The sequence below is a fragment of the Pocillopora damicornis genome, chromosome 2 (assembly GCF_964200805.1).
Source record: "Pocillopora damicornis chromosome 2, jaPocDami1.2, whole genome shotgun sequence".
Classification (NCBI taxonomy): domain Eukaryota; kingdom Metazoa; phylum Cnidaria; class Anthozoa; order Scleractinia; family Pocilloporidae; genus Pocillopora; species Pocillopora damicornis.
In genome coordinates, this window is record NC_142671.1 from 34,363,188 (window position 1) to 34,379,543 (window position 16,356).

General features: G+C 37.3%; 2 protein-coding genes across 8 annotated transcripts in view; one reads left to right on the forward strand and one right to left on the reverse strand.

Annotated features, from left to right (window-relative positions):
* Nucleotides 1–7,423, reverse strand: part of LOC113670033 (TAF5-like RNA polymerase II p300/CBP-associated factor-associated factor 65 kDa subunit 5L) — a 20,531-nt gene extending 13,108 nt beyond the window's left edge. The window contains exons 1-3 of the mRNA XM_027186113.2: nt 6,513–7,423; nt 5,643–5,788; nt 4,943–5,080 (exon numbers count right to left, since the gene is read on the reverse strand). Coding sequence (XP_027041914.2) covers nt 4,943–5,080; nt 5,643–5,788; nt 6,513–7,342 — 1,114 coding nt within the window. The 5' untranslated portion in view covers nt 7,343–7,423. The remainder of the gene's footprint in view (nt 1–4,942; nt 5,081–5,642; nt 5,789–6,512) is intronic.
* LOC113669985 (hexokinase-4) lies at nt 1,764–15,749 on the forward strand. Of its 7 annotated transcripts, XM_089196877.1 has the most exons (8): nt 1,764–1,830; nt 8,483–8,588; nt 10,364–10,462; nt 10,994–11,521; nt 12,809–13,101; nt 13,861–14,016; nt 14,436–14,589; nt 14,863–15,749. In XM_089196877.1, the coding sequence occupies exons 3-8, from the start codon at nt 10,391–10,393 to the stop codon at nt 15,058–15,060; spliced, it is 1,401 nt and encodes a 466-aa protein (XP_089053003.1). In that variant the 5' UTR covers nt 1,764–1,830; nt 8,483–8,588; nt 10,364–10,390; the 3' UTR covers nt 15,061–15,749. The 7 variants fall into 7 exon arrangements, with proteins under 7 accessions (XP_089053003.1, XP_089053002.1, XP_089053004.1 ...); XM_089196876.1 differs by lacking the exon at nt 8,483–8,588 and having other exon boundaries at nt 1,769–1,830; XM_089196878.1 differs by lacking the exons at nt 1,764–1,830; nt 8,483–8,588 and adding an exon at nt 8,794–9,049.
* Nucleotides 15,750–16,356: the final 607 nt, after the last annotated feature.

The window sequence follows — 16,356 nt, forward strand, 5'->3', positions numbered from 1 at the left end:
AAGAGCTGCAGAAAACTCAATGGTGAGATAATTTAACCACCAAGTTTTAATGCGACAAACGCCCTTCTAGTTGCAAGGATCATTTATGTCAAAAGCGTGCCATGTGCAGTGATGGAGTTCCTAGCGGTTTAGAAATTGTTATCGGCTGAATATACAAATATGATGACAATTAAATGATTTTCAATAAAATATACGTACAATTGTGTAATTTTGTGATGTTTTAGTGAAGATGACGGCAAGGAATATATTGGAAAATGTAAAATAGACATACTGATCCACCGATCTTCGCACTACGCCTTTGTTTCCAGCCTTGTCCGATTGCCACAGACGTTGTGGTTTTCCAAAGGACCCTCAGATGTAAACGAAGATATAGAAAGGTCTCATTCAAAGGCTCAATCTACCACTAGAAAAACCAAAAATTCCTCTCGACAAACTTCTTATCATGAACTAAAATATCATTCCTGTTTGTTGCACTTGGCTAGCAACTCACCCAGACATGAAGGAAAGAATTCAAGGAATGTGGAAGATTTCTACGTACGATTAAGCTGAACACGTGGAAATCACAAGAGACAAGCAAATAGACAGATTCTGTTCAGGTGATATAGGATTCGTTCATTCCGTTGTGGGCAAAATCAATTAGAGAAGAGTTAATGTAGGACCTCGTTTGCCCTTTAAACCAGTGCTCAAACTCATCGCTCCTCGTCAATTATTCGCTACGAAATTTTTTTTTTTCGCCTTGAAAAGATATATTTCTTAGCTATTTCCCCGTCAACTCCTTGTCAATATGAATCTTTTTTCAGTTTGGAGAGCAATTACTCAAAGACAGAGCGTCACATCACCTTAGAAATTTGCGTTGCTAAAAGACAATAACCTTCCCTTTCTGAGTTACCATTACCTTTGGCACAATCTACTATCAAATTCTAATTCTTCAGTCGAGGTAATCGATCAGAGGAAACATCATATGTTATCCACAGGTCTCCCAAGCTTTGGGGTGGTACAATGATTGCATAATAACAAAAATGGTTTCCACGCGATAAAAAAGATGTTATGCGAGGTAAACAATTTTCATGCATTTTTTTAAACAATATCTGCTTACTGAAAGACATTTGCTCAATCAAAACAAACTTCTTTTGATCTACGGTCTTCAGTGCAAAACGACTGGCACACTCACTGGAATCACCTTGATGCAATTGCGTCAAACTATAATAGATAAATAGCATTTTAACAGACGGATTAGCCATAGCTATCCACGAGAATCTCTTAGATTAAAGCCACTCTGGAAGTTATGCTACGTATGAGTTTAAACTTGAAGATACACATACGCATAAGACCAGGGGATGGGTGGGTGGGGAAAAGGACTTGGCGTAGTAACTTAGAGGAATGCCCGGCGTAGAGGTACAAATCTTCACACTTCTAAACTACACGTTCGATAAGCAAAATAATTGAGTCAATTAAATAACAACTCTTTTTCTAACTGGTTGCATTTTGTAATGAGAAGGGAGAAACTGAGCGACTACACGTTTAAGTAACTTTCTGGAACACTTGAAAGGATCATCTGTTAAACCGATAACTAACTCTTACAACATATTGCGTGGGCTTATATAATATACTCCTGTTGCCGGCGCGTGCAATATAGTTTAAATTATTATGCAACAGGATTTTCTGCTCCAAAGATTGGGAAATCTGTGCTTCTCCCGGGACCAACGCATGACTCAAAAAGGTCGCAGGTGAAAATATAAAAGCTGCAGACGGAAGAAACACTTATAATTATAACTATAAACATTGAGGCTAGTCGCAAAGGAGATAGGCGTTTAAATAGGCGGATAAAAGGTAAGATTTCCAAGAGTCTGTCGATGCTTAGTCTGCATCCACCAAAATATGATGATTTTTTTAAGCGTTAAAAATAACATGAACTGCGACATCGACCAAAACCATACACGCATATCAAGTGCCCTCGACGATTTGCATATTCTTGCCCAAATGGATCGATCCTAGATTGTTTGGAGGAGAGTCCATGATAATAATGGCTCGTTCGACGTCAGACATCGCGTCGATTCTTAAGAACGTTCGCTTCACTTGACCACAAGAGATGATGAGAGTGGACACTATTTTAGTTCTCCTTCGCACTGGGAACGGATGCTTTTGTTCGCGCCGTGAAATAAGAATTATGTGTATTTCTCTGGAAATTAGCTCAGGGTTTAGGGTTAGGTTATACACCTACATCTGCAAATTTTCACTAAGCAAAGCTCAGTATTCTAGCAAAAGGACATCAAACTTTTGCCCGAACAAAAGTGCGATAAAACTTATAGTCTTGAAACAAGGGGTTAATTTTTTGGTCTGTTTTGGTTCTGGTTGGAAATCGGGAATTGATCATTTAAATTTAGCATAGAATTGCATGTGGGGATTTGAAAAGAAAACGTAAAGGCATTCATGAGAGGAAGCCAGTATGAAAATAAATTAGCGATTTACCTCTTCAAAACCAGAGAGAGAGACAGTTCTAAAATCTTACGCAGCGTTCGAAGAAGTCATTTAAAAACGAGCAGGGAGTCAGAGTGGAAACTAGGTCTGGAACGCGTATGATGGCCGCCTATATCCTGAAATAATGTCAGTACTTGAACAGAAAAAAAAAGTTTCTCCGAATTTACCCTTCGGGACCAGGTCTCTTGCGCTTTCTGCTAAGAAAATGCGGGACGATTAACTGTAAAAGTTTCTGGATTATGAAACCCATAAATTATAATGTGCCGAGATAATTGTCTGCTTTGAAATTTTTGAACTCCTTTCGTATGGGATCTGTCAGTTTAAGCGTATGAATGATAATGATGATAAAGCATTTGCATAGAATTTTTCCTGAGAAAAAGGAATAAATTCATGGACAAAGTTCAAAGTCGAGAGTTTGCACTCCTTGAAACTCCAAGGAAAACAAAACTCCGTCTGAGAAATTAAAAGCTCAGCCTTTTGAAAATCGAGGCTAATGAACGCGAAACTGAAGTGGAGTTATTGTTTACTTTATCAGCATTAATTAAGCACCTTAAATAGAAAAAATTGTGAAAACCTTTTTTTGTTTATATAAACATCTATGTTATAAGTAAAAAAAAATAAAAGCCGGTATTAAATAACCATTCGATAAGGCCGGAACTAGGGATATGAGCGAACTGCGTTAAATCAAACAAAAAACCTCCGTCGACTACGGAAACCCTTAAGATCGGTTAAAATACCCAGTCCACGTTCTTTGGCGCAATTTTTCGCATAAAGATCAGCAAAACTCCTGAACTTTGACTTTCTCGCAGTGGTCAATTTATCTCAATGTAAACGGATCCAAGTGGCGGGAACGGAAATTTTTTCATTGATCGCCTTGAAAAGGGAATAAAAACACGATTCCAAGAGGTTTTGAGTTAAAATAATCTTTCAGTTCCAACCAAGAGGCATGATAAATTCTGAGAGGTCTGGGAGCATTCTGAGACATCAACTGTTAGAAGAATCCAGTTGAAAGCTATTTTTGACAATGATATTTTCCGCGAACATTTTTGGCGCACGGCCAGAATCTTAGCCAAAAACTGAAAGCAGAATTTTAACCGTAATGAATGAGGAGAGAATTCTACCGAATGAAACCACAACGACAAAGTAAACAACAAAAAAATAATGCGAAGGTCTTTCTTGACGTAAAATCACGATAAACTATTGAATAAAACAACCTCTTTGCGTGAGTTTCTCAGTTTGGTCTAGCCCTAAAACTTGGCAAAAACCTATGAGAATTGTTTAAAAGAAAAATAACCTTTAAACAATGAAGGCAAAATTTATCGTTAAAAACAATCAGTATTAAGGTATGCGTAACGAAAAATAAAACAATTGCTTTTTCACTCCTGGATAGTGTCGAAACCTAAAGTAACACTGACATTGACTGAAAATAAAAAAAACAAACAAAAACTGTCAAACCAGTTGCATCCAAGGTGAACAACGTCCAATCGATTTTATTTTCCGCGGTGACAAAAAAAAGGGAAGGTGCCGGCGTAAATAGGAAACTCACCATCTGAAGGAAGTATTTAAAAGCAAAATAGGCCGTAACCAGGTTTACTTCGCAATACCCAACTTCACCATCAAGGCCCGCTTTAAAAGTGCGGACAGGTGAATTTATGAAAAAAAAATATCCACAAAATACCGAAATCAAAACATCACTCATATGAAGACCTTGATATCGACGAAGCAAGGGGTGAATTTTAGAGCCGCTGAGGACATTTTTTAAGAATCAATGCCTTATTTTGACGAGTTCAGTTTATCCATAGGCGAAAGGACATTTACGAAAGCTAAAGATAAGACACATCAGCTTTATCCTAATACCCTCACTCTTTGATATCTGTGGGCAAAGTTTTCTTCCCTGTGGAGTTTTTAGAAGTCCCGCTAAGAGTTGCTTGTCCGATCAGTATTACATAATGCACGAGATCTCCACAGAGTGCACGTGCGGCGCGTGCAGGACAATTTTCCTGTTTGACCGCTTACAATCCAGTTTCTGCAAGCTGAAAATGTACCTTTTCAAAAAGAAACGAGGAAAACTGTTCTACACTTTTTGTTAAATATTCTTCATCTCTGTTTTTGCCAAGAGGGAATCCGTTCTGTAAATAACCTTGTTTTTACTAAAAATCCTGTTGACTGTTTGAGGTAATTTTAAAACTGAATTACGTTCATAATACAAAAAGAGGATTTTATCTTTCTTGACCTGTTTCTTATTCAGTCGTAGTATTTATAAATCTACATAGTTAATTTAATCGTTTTACAAAAACTTTCGTTTCTTGATATTGTCATCAGATACTCACTGGATTAGCGTGTTCGTTTCAAAGGAGATATCGTCTAGCTGATTTCGTCAGATATGTTGGCCTTGTGATCTGATAATTTCGCCTTAGCATAATCACTCAAAAATAAAAGTCTGTTATGTTAGTTTTAAACTCACCAGTTGTATCCTCTGATGCTGACAATAATACAGAACTGTCTGGTGAGAACTGTGTGGCATACACCGGGCCACTGTGACCATGTAGAGAAACACTCTCACAGGACACAGTTTCCAGTTTTGGTGTGCATGGAAGAAAATCTAGACGTACAAAGCAAAATTATACATAAAAAATGGATTTGATTCTACAGACACTGTTGCGCTTCATCAATAGATAAGAGAGTGACAAGAATCTAGTTTCTCCCAACAGTATCTACCCTAAATCAAACATTAAGGCCATGAGAATGAAAGAAATGATTGAAAAATCAAGATACTTTTGATTGTTAGACAAATTCTCCTTGTATGTAACATGGGAAATGTATAAAGAACAGTATGGAGAATATGCATCCTGAAGATAGCATGTAAAGGGTTAGAGGTGTTCCTCCCTTGAGGGTAAACTCCTGCACTTTGTGAAGTTTCCCTAGCAATTTACTGATTTGCACACTCTCATTGGTGAGATTTCTTGTGAGACTGAGACATTTAACGCAAACACAAAACACGGAGTCACAGGAAAAGGGCTCAAATGCAGACTTATTGATGTCGCATTCAACCTGCTACCCAGAGCATCTCCAACAGATGATGCCAAAACTGCCTACAAATTACAAAATTCAAATTAGTTCGAAAAAGCGTGTTGTGCTGTTAGATTACAGACACCCATTCATACCTGGTGCTAGTTGTACTTTAGAAATTTCTGGTTTACTCTTTGATCGCACAAGTTTCTTTGGTGTCAAACTCCACAGAAGAATTGAGGAATCTTCAAAGCCACCACAAATAAGACCAGCATCTTTAGAAATAGCAGCAGAGCTTAATCTTTGGAACAAAAAAAAAAGCATAAGGAAAAACAAAATTCAAAAAGATATTTTGCACACTTTTTTTTCATGAAAAATTCTAATATTTGAAATCAAGTTATGGCATATTTGAGATAGTTATTATTATACTATCAACACTTGTTAAATCCTTTCACTGCTAGGAGAGACCAAAAAATCATTTCTCCTTGCAATTTCACCACAATATTAGGCTAGTTTGAGGTGGGAATTTAGCAAAAATACTATTGAAATTGCCTGATTCAACACAAAATTTTATATCTAACATTATAAGAAATGTATGACAGAATGCAAGATTTGTTGATTTGTGGAGATGGGAATGAAAAGGCTGAAGCAAGTGGAAAACAAACACATGAAAATCCTTGATCATCAGGGAATGAAATTTGTCAGATATGTGGTTTTTGATGAGTCACCCCTGCTCATGATCATCACTTTTATCATCACTATCCTCACTACAGTTATGCAACACTAGAACTGCACAACTTTCATTTTGCTTCGAAGGGAGGAGTCAGGAAAGGGGAGAGGGGACTTACAACAGGCTAAAATCTTGAATACAAGTTGCAGCAATTTTAAATTGCAAGAGAAACTGGAGAATCCCTGGGGTGTCCCCCTAGGGGGAGAATCCCCAGGGTTTACCCCTCTGGAAAAATCTGCAGGGTTGCTCCCCAGGGGAGAGTCATTGATTGACTTTTCACATGTAATATTCTTACCCTTGGTAAGCATTCACAAAAGAGTGGAAACAAACTGGGGGTAGACAAGCAGGTCCATTTCTGATATGGCCGATGCTTTCTTTTAAAGCTACCAGGCTCTCGTTTTCTTTTTCTGAGCTAGATTTCGCTTGTTTACCACCTCTTGTGGCTCTGTAACTTGACACTGGTGCCTCTGTTTCATCCGTTTCCATTTCATCGCTGGTTTGCTTCTGTCCTGGTTTATTATGCGATATCTCAATGCTAAAGTGTTTGTTCAACAGATGAAGTAATAGCACGTGATCGCCACTTCTCAGAAATTGGACGAAATAAGTAAATACTTTGTTACTTAGTTTGACGACGTATTTACTCCGTCTAAAATTGGACGCTGTATCGCTGGATTTTAAACGTTCTAAGTCCGTTATCGCTTGTAAATGTTGGATTTCTTCTTTGTGCTCGATCGGAAAATCGCCACTGTGCTTTGTGAAAAGTTCTTGAGCAGGAATCGATTGTCCCTTCGCAACAAGATCCAAATAGATGTTGGCAAACATCGGGAACAAAAATTTGGAAAGTTCCACTCTGTAAGCCGGGTTTGTACCCGTTATGAACGATTTCAGACTGGAGAATTGTTCATTCACCATAGCTGGGTCTGAACTGTTGATTGCAAATGAGAATACATTAGGAATGCCACTCTCGTTACAAACCGTCCTCTTGCAAGCCATGTCCTCCATTTTGTGTTCCACTGAGAAGTCCTTCATAGAACTTTCTCTCTCCGTGTACTTTCGCTGCTTTAAAAAGCTTGTGATTACATTGGATACCTGTTCGTTCATCTGATTCTTTTCATTTACGCTCATATTTTGTTTCAATCGTGCTTGTGTAGTTCTTTGACTTATTCAACGGCATGATCCACCATTTTGTGAGAAAATTAACCGCTGGCTACTATATGAGCCGACACTATTTGCAAGCTCACGCCATTTTGTATGAAAGCGTCACGCAGTGATAAAGAGGTTACCTGGTTTTCACTTGGCTTAAAAAAAAAAAGCCTTGCAAGTGATTATCTTGTGAGATGATGTTCAGATATCATCATGGGGGCTGCTTAGCGTTGTTCATATGAAATGCCATAATTTTTGTAAACAACTTTGGGAACTTCAATCGTAGACTAGCATTGAAAGATCGAAGAAGTGTACGGTATGATACTTTCTCCCACGGTATCGGTTTTTTAAGGATCTAAAAAAAGACACCTGTGGGACACCTGAGGATTATATCATACAGCTTAAATTATCATAAAGATCAAATTTACAATTATCATTTGTTATATTATAAATTTTCTATTACAAAATTAAGGAGGCAAAAATAGATTCAAAAACGGCAGAGTAGCAAAGGGTACAAAGTGGTAGTGTCACTGTCGATTTTCCTTTATCGTTGGGGTCGTTCCAATTTGGTACTCTTATTTCTTTCAGAGTGAAATGCCACATCGCTGCCAACAGTCTGAAACGAAAAATTCAACGCTATCAAACGTTAATGCTCCCATGTCTCTTAATTTGGTTATGTTTATTCGGACAGTTCACTCTAAGCAAAATCCTTCCAGCATAGGTCCACGATTTTTACACCTGCACTCTACTGTCATTATGCAACATTATAGATATTATTTTTTTTTTTTAAGGGAAAAGGTTGCATTTAGAAACCCACAAATGACCTAGACGCTTGAAAAAGTAGCTGACCTCTCCTTAGTTGTGCGTTGTCTCCGGTGTGGTTTTTTGTGTCAATGCACCCTTTTCTATATGTATCCAGATGTATCGGAAGGATATATTGCACCTCGGAAAAAGCGAAGGCGCTAGAACTAGCCTGCTTCATCATGAATCGGCCCCAAAACCACACCAGAGACAAAAAAAACAAACAAACAAACAAAAAACTCGCACCTCTACGTCGAGGTAAGTATTTGCTTTTTGATCCCAAATATTTTTCAATTTCTTGATACAAATGTTCACTTGCAGAAATCCTCAACTTTGAACTGTTACATAATGAGGTCAATGAGTAAAGATGTATCCGTGAAGCGAGCTTGGGCTATCTAAAGCTTTTTGTCTGGTCAACAAAAATGTGGTAAATACATCTTATATTTTTAATATTTTTCTAAAAGTTGTTGAAAAAAAAAAAAAACAATGAAAACCTTGTCACGTAACTGCAACCTTGCGACGTTAAAGTTCCAAAGGTCAAGGTTCTCCTTACCTCCCTCCCCGAAGGGTAATATTCCGAATTTTTGGGTGTCGTTCTACCCGATTGGCCGAATACGTTGTCGGATTTCCGCGAAAAATCTCGAGTGACTGAGTCAAAGTTTCACATGCCTGAATCAGTTTGTTTACGTCAAAGTTATTTTTTCGTCTCATAATGCTGAAAGTCTTTGTAGGGATGTTTTTTGTATAACGTACGGATTTTAAGAAACTGTTTCCACGCTTCTACGAAACGAATGCTAAGTCACACATGTATTCGTAATCGATCAAGTTCTCGTACACTCCGAACACAGAAACCGAGAACTTTCGAACATTTCCGAAAGTACTCCAAGGGTAAGTGATTACGTAAAGGGCGGCTGAAGGGCGTCTTTCTGCGGGGAAATCAATTTCGCGTCGATTTAAGTACTGTATTAGGTTACGCTTGAGGCCTCTTTCGATCGCCTAGAATAACATCAACGCCGATTTCACAGAGCTATTGCGACACCTAGAGAAGTAGTATCTAAGCTGTTTGCATCGTTTACAACGCTTATTACCAATTCGACTCTAAATACTGAGCTCTCAAAGGCCAAAGTGTAAAGAGTTATCTATATCCACAAGATTCCAATCAACTCAGGTAATTTGTTGACCAATTGCTATATTGAAGTCCTCGAGCGTCAATGTCACTGCCTTTCTGTTGTTTGAAGTTCTAAAGCGGTAATTGCCACCACATGCGTCAAACGAAAGTGGCTTCGGTCGATCTTCCCAGCTGGCTAAATTATATTGTGTCTGCGCGCAAACTTCTCTACCGTCTGAGTGCCCGGGAAAGCGCTTATCACTTGTCACGATTTTATTTATAACTTTTGCAATCACGGCAGCGTATCGATATTATTCTCATCCGGGTGCGGTAAACGAGAAAAAATCATTTGCCAATTTTTGGCCATTTATTGTAAGCTTATTATTTTGCATAACTGTAATCCTGTTTTATGCATATTTGATGTTATTGGTGATGAATAATCATGGTAGTTCTTAATTCCAATTCCCGTTGAGATGTTGATACAGTTGCGATGATCTTTCTACTACTCTGAGCCAAGTTAACAAGTTTGTATCTAGAAAGAAAACAATTAGTTGTCGAGCTAGGAGCGTGATATGGGTAATACTGGTAAGGGGATAAATTTTGATCAGTTGGGCTTTCTTGGGTGTTCGTACTAACCCAGAGCTATTTTACCTTCAATGTAACATTGTCTTTATTGGCACAGTGCATCATTGATTGTTGTTAGAAATTACCCCATGTAAACAGTGTAACTAGAAGGCAAACTTGGAGCTCTGTGGTTGAATTTAGAAAGATGTTAGTAGTTATTTGTCTAAAGAGCCAGACAGAAAACTAAACTCTGATTCACTTTTGACGGTTTCATAATTCAAAGGAAGTAGTATTTTAACAAATTGAGGCAGTATATTCTCTTCAAATCTTACCTTACCTTGCCAAATAGTTAACAAAAAAATAAGAGAAACCCTTTGCTACCCTCTTCAATCTGCACACCTTCCAGCATCTAGCCCTCCCTTCCCAGGTTTTTAGGGTGGTTGTTCCACTGTTTGTTAGTTAAATTTTAGCTATTTTTCCTATTGTTACATACCAATCCAAACGTCAAATTCTTTTTTTTATTCTTGCAGATTTTGTCCCCTTTATTATCCGGCAACATGTTTTCAGCTATTCCTTTTGCAAAGTCATTATATGAGACTTTGTCTCAAGCTCTCACAGGAAGAGATGAGGTGTGTAACCATGACTTTGTGCTATCAATTCAGCTGTACAATATACCTCTATAGGAGTAGATTGGACATACTTTGTACTAGTCGATTATTTTTTCCTTGAGTATTGTTTAACCCCAAGAATTTGACCTGCCCTGGTACATCTTATTTCTCCTTACAACTTCACCTCAGATTCAAGCATTCGGGTTAAAAGAAGAAAGGAAATGATCATCAAGCTTGTGATTGTTAAACATATTCTCCTTGCGAGTATCATAGGAAGTGTATGGCGGATAGTTTCAAGAGTATGCATACTGATGTTAAAATATAGAGGGTTAATTCTTGCTGCCAGCACTCAATTTTCAGGTCATTTAGAAGCAGCTGGGAATCCCCTGAGATGTTTCAGGTCATTGATAAATAGAACCAAACAATTAAGTTAGATGTTACTGAAAGACAATAATTATCAGTGGCTTTCAGTGTAGAACATCCAATCTTAAATAATAGTCAAAAAATCAAATTCCAAATTAAACTTTTGTCAATTTGTTTCATTCGTCACAGGTGTTAGAGGTTTTGGGTGCATTTGACCTGTCCAATGAATCACTACAGGAAATCATGAGTCTTCTTATTGGTGACTTTCAAAAAGGGCTCTCTGCTGATGAAAGTGAGCGAGCAGAAAGCCCAATTAAAATGCTTCCTACATATGTAAGGGCCATTCCTGATGGCTCCGAAAAAGGAGACTTTCTAGCCTTGGATCTAGGTGGAACAAACTTCAGAGTTCTTAAGATTTCACTTGAAGATGGCAAAGTCAACATGGAAAGTGAAATATATCCTTTAGCCCAAAATCTGATGACCAGTGATGCAAATACTCTGTTTGACTACATCGCTGGCTGTATATTACTCTTTGTGAAGAAAAACAAAATAAGTGAAAAGTCGCTGCCATTGGGGTTCACATTTTCATTTCCTGTTAAGCAGTTATCACTGACATCTGGCCTGTTGATAAGATGGACAAAGGGTTTCAGTGTTGACGGAGTGGAGAATGAAGATGTTGTCAAATTGCTGCATGAAGCACTTATAAGGAATGGAGTGGTGAGTTTTATAGCTATAATTCTAAGTTAGGGCCTTTTGGCACTAGCAAACAAACTAGAATTGTCCCAACAAAATCAAAGGACAATTTTTGTTTCATCTGTTGCATTTGTATTAAAAATTTGAAAGCCATGAAATTCTGTCAGCACCTGATCTGCTCGTAAGACCAGCCAGCTTAGTTGCTGAAGGGATTTATCCTATGTCATTGTAAAATTTTAGAATCCCCAAGTTTTGCAGCAAAAGACAATTTTTGCCTTTCCAGTTCAATTACACACTTGTCATAGCTTATATGTTAAATGATTGACAAGCTTATCAGAGTTTGTTTATTTAGTCGATTTTGCCAAATGTTTACCCTGGACAAATTTTGTTGGTGGTGCATTTGAAGATTTGTCCACTACAGTCAAAATTTTGTTAAGTCAGGGCAAACCATCCACATTTGTAAAATGTTGGTGATGACTGAAAATTTGTCTAAATAAACAACTTTGTTGTTAGTATGGAAAAGGCCCTTAGAATCAATTTCTAGAGAATTATTAATGGAATTATTATTGTAGTGCATTAGGCAAATTTTGATTGTGATGAGAAAGCTCCTTAAAATTTCAGGATTTGGAAATACAACATTAATTGTGATTCTGGTACAATGCTCAAACTGTCTGAGTTGTAAAGTGACCAATGTGAGGCTAAGCAAGACATTTGAAGACTTTTATATTCTCGCAAGTTTAATAATATTACAGTCCAACCTCAATTATCCAGACCTTGATTATCTGTGTTTTTTTTTATTTTCTGGAGTTACATCTATGGTGCCATCAATTTAAATGTAGTAATTACTCACATTCAAGAATTGCAACACCTTTTTTTTTCTTCCGTCAAACAAAACACATGCACTCAAACTCCCACTGAGACTGAATTTGTTCCACTTTCCAAAGCTGTTGAATTAACATGGATGGGAAGACTAAACATTTTTGATGCTGTTAAGTTCATGCACCCTCAAAGAATGATGAAGTTAACAATGCATACACTCTATAGCAGCTTGAAAGATATGTTTGATAAAAAATTCATATGTTTGATTAATTGGACTCTCAATTATCCAGACTTTTCACGAGTCTGGATAAGCAAGGCTGGACTGTACCAACAGATCAGCTGAGAGCTCCTTTTTACATGTAACTGCACACCTTTCTGCTCTCAAAAAATTTTTAGGGAATGGAAGGTCAAGATTGCAGACAGCTTTTAACATTTTTTAAGTTTTATATCTAATATAGGATTTCTTCATTTCTAAATTGTGCTGTTTTGTAGAGTGCTAGTGTGGATGTTGTGGCCCTCGTCAATGACACTACAGGTACAATGATGTCCTGTGCATTTGAGAATCCATCAGTCAGTGCCGGGTTAATCTTGGGCACTGGAACCAATGCTTGCTACATGGAGAACCTTGATAATGTTCCTAAGTGGGACGGAGATAGAGATGAACCACGACAAGTGATTATTAACACAGAATGGGGTGCATTTGGTGATAACGGAAGCTGGAATCACCTCCGAACAAAGTATGATGAACAGGTTGACAAGGATTCCCTGAATCCTGGAATGCAATTGTAAGTGAAATCCGAGTTGTTGAACCAGGCGAGCCAATCACCACGAGTAAATGATTTGAAAAGATAATGATAAATCAGGAAATAATTTGTATTATGATTTGACCCATAAGGCCCTGCACACTCAACCCCATTGAAAACTATCATAGTGAAAGCTTACATGTATAGGGTTGGATGTTTTGATAAAGCCAGTCAGGAGAAAGCTGTCCAGCCATGCACTCATATAGCTCTGTAGAATATTCTAAATGTGTAAATTGAAATTGGTATAAAAAAGATGTGAAAAGAAGTCATACATCTCAATGAATTACAAGTTTCTTGTTTGGACTCAAAGAAAAAAAGGAAAAGTTTTTGCTGTAGTAGAAACTTTTAAAAGTTGTCCAGTGTGTACCCTTCTATTAAAACATTTTTCAAAATTTGCAAAAATTAGTGTTCATATCACAAGATGTGATAAAATGCGTATTGAATGAGTTTAGTGGGGCCCAATGGGGAAATATTTGGCTCTTGTTCAAGATGCATAGACCTTGTGCTACTCTCCCCCTCAGTGGATAGGTACATATTATCATAAATGATTGATGTCCCATTGAGTGACCATGCACTGTTCTGGACATAGAGGTCCTGTCCTATATAACTGCAGTGTTATATGGAATACTTTCATTGTAATTGGGGTTTTTTAAAGTAGGATTGTATTGCATAGTCATATGATTCTCCAGAAATATTTTTGATAGCTTGTAGTGAATTCTCTTTATTTAAATTTCCCATCAGATTTGAGAAGATGATTTCTGGAATGTATCTGGGTGAACTTTGCCGAATTGTTTGCATGGACTTGGCTGACAAGAAACTGCTGTTCAAAGGACAAGCCAGTGACAAATTCAAGACCAAAAACAGCTTCCTTACCAAGTTTGTGTCTGATGTTGAAAGGTAAACACAGAAAATATGTGACAGATGAGAAGTGTACCAAATATAATGTTATCATGTTATTGCAAGGGCACAACTTGGGGAGATCCTAAGGTGCCTGTGACACATTCCTTCCCTCCCCTCCCTCCCCCCCCCCACACCTTTGTAAGTTTTGTTTTGTTTGGTTTTTTTCAAGTAAAACACAGCATGGAAGTCAACATGACAACCTGATGAAAACACAGTATGACACCCACCCCAACTGATAAATCCTGGTTACGTCCCTGTATTGTCTGTTTTTCAGTGTGACTTGGATAGGTGATGAGGGGGGTTTAAGCCACTTGCACTTTTTGATCAAGATTTCAGGCAGTTATTCAGAAAGACCTCAGTAGTTTCCTATGTGGCCAAAGGAGTGATCCTCGTTATTTATCAATTTTTTTTGACAGTCATCAAAGGCACAAGATAGATGAGGTTTTGAAAGAAATGAGAGTGGAGAAACAAACTTCAGAGTCAGATATTGAGGTTTTGCAGCGAGTTTGTGCTGCAGTCTCTATAAGAGCCGCGAGACTGGCTGCAGCAGGGATTGCTTCAATTGCCAAGGTGTGTATTGTAAATTTGTAATTCTTTATCTTTTTTTTCTCTATTAGTGGAGCTCGCAGAGCGTAGCCCCATAATTATACAAAATAGTAGTAACCCATCAAGCCGAAAAAATTTGGATGTACAACTGTACAACTGTATGACCATACAAGGTGCTACTTTTGCACTCCACAGAGTCTCTGTGGCTCAGTGGTAGAGCATTGGAGCACACAATCTGAAGGTGGCATTCATGGCATTGTTTAATTCTGACTGATTTTATCTTGTTTTTATGTACAGAAAACAGGAAACTACACGACTACAATTGCTGTTGATGGAAGCCTCTTTAAAAAACACCCACAGTTCAAACGTTACATGCAAGAGACTCTGTCTGAAATTTTGCCACAAAGCAACATCACCTTGATGTTATCTGAAGATGGTTCAGGCAAAGGAGCAGCTCTCATAGCTGCAGTTGCATCAAAATCAGAAAAACACTGAGCCTTTCATCAGCTGAGTGGCATTAATATTTATTTAATATTTCTATTGCAATAATCAAATTTTGCCATAGAATAATTGGTGAGACAAAAGTTTCATGAAGAGACAAAAGCTCTTTCAAACCCAGGTTGTTCTGGTTCAAATTTATCCTTGGTTTAAATTCAATTCAACTTATTTTCAAGTTGTGTTATTGAATGTTAAATAAATGAGTGTTAAACAAAGACTTTGAACCATGGATGAAATTGAACAATAACAAGTACAATATAATCGAGTCAGGTATTTTTTTCTTTTTCTTTTTCTTTTTTTTTTTTTGCAATCTTTGCCTTACTAATTTGCACACACAAAAACATATTTTGGAATTATTTTTTAATTTTTTTTTTTAGAGGTATTTACTGTTTTTTTTAATTCTGACAAGGTGAACACTGACTGCAAATTTCTTTTGTGCACTTGATAACAGTGATTACAGTAGTTGCTGGTTAAAGGAATTCCAGTTCATCTTGTATTTAATTTTCCATTTTGGCCCAGGAAATTAGAAATCAGGAATGGAATGTTAGCTCCAGATAGAATGTTTTTTGGATTGGTTGTTTTTTCCTTTGTCAGAAGAATTGATCTGGGAAGTGTTAGGACAGTAAACTCTGAGCTTAATTGTGTTAGTATCACTGAGTAGGGTCAAAATAAAGAGGAAACATGCATCTTGCCTCCAATACTATTTTCTACTTTAGAACAAGAAACCATTCAGTCACTACAAAAAATTAGCAATGAGACACGTGAAACTTCTATTTTTAACCCTTTAACTCCCATGAGTGACCAAGACAGAATTTCTCCTTACAATATTAAAACAATATCAAGCATACAAGTTATAAGAATAAAGAAAAATATCAGTTTGGAGGTTATAAGATGATCCAGTACTAAATCCTCCAAACTAACATCACAAGAACTGTATGGGAGATAGTAAGGAGAATTACTAATGAGATCTTGGGAGTTAAAGGGTTAAGGTGAATAGATTGGTAGGTTTATCTTCCATAACTAGTGTGATAGCCTTACTTTGACTTTGAATTGTTTTTGTGGTTGGTATGATTTTCTTTGTTTGTTTGTTTGCTAACATAAGTCATCAGAAGAGAGCTTATTTCTTTATAGTTTGACTTGTACAGGAAACATGTTTTGTATCTTAGTCAGAGGAATTGACCAGGCAGGGGAATTCTTCTAGACAGTAGGGTTTGATCTGAAGTGTGTTTTATGTTTTTGTTGCATAGTGATTTAGTTAGAAGCTGTGAGAAAAAAGAGGTCAGTCATGTAACA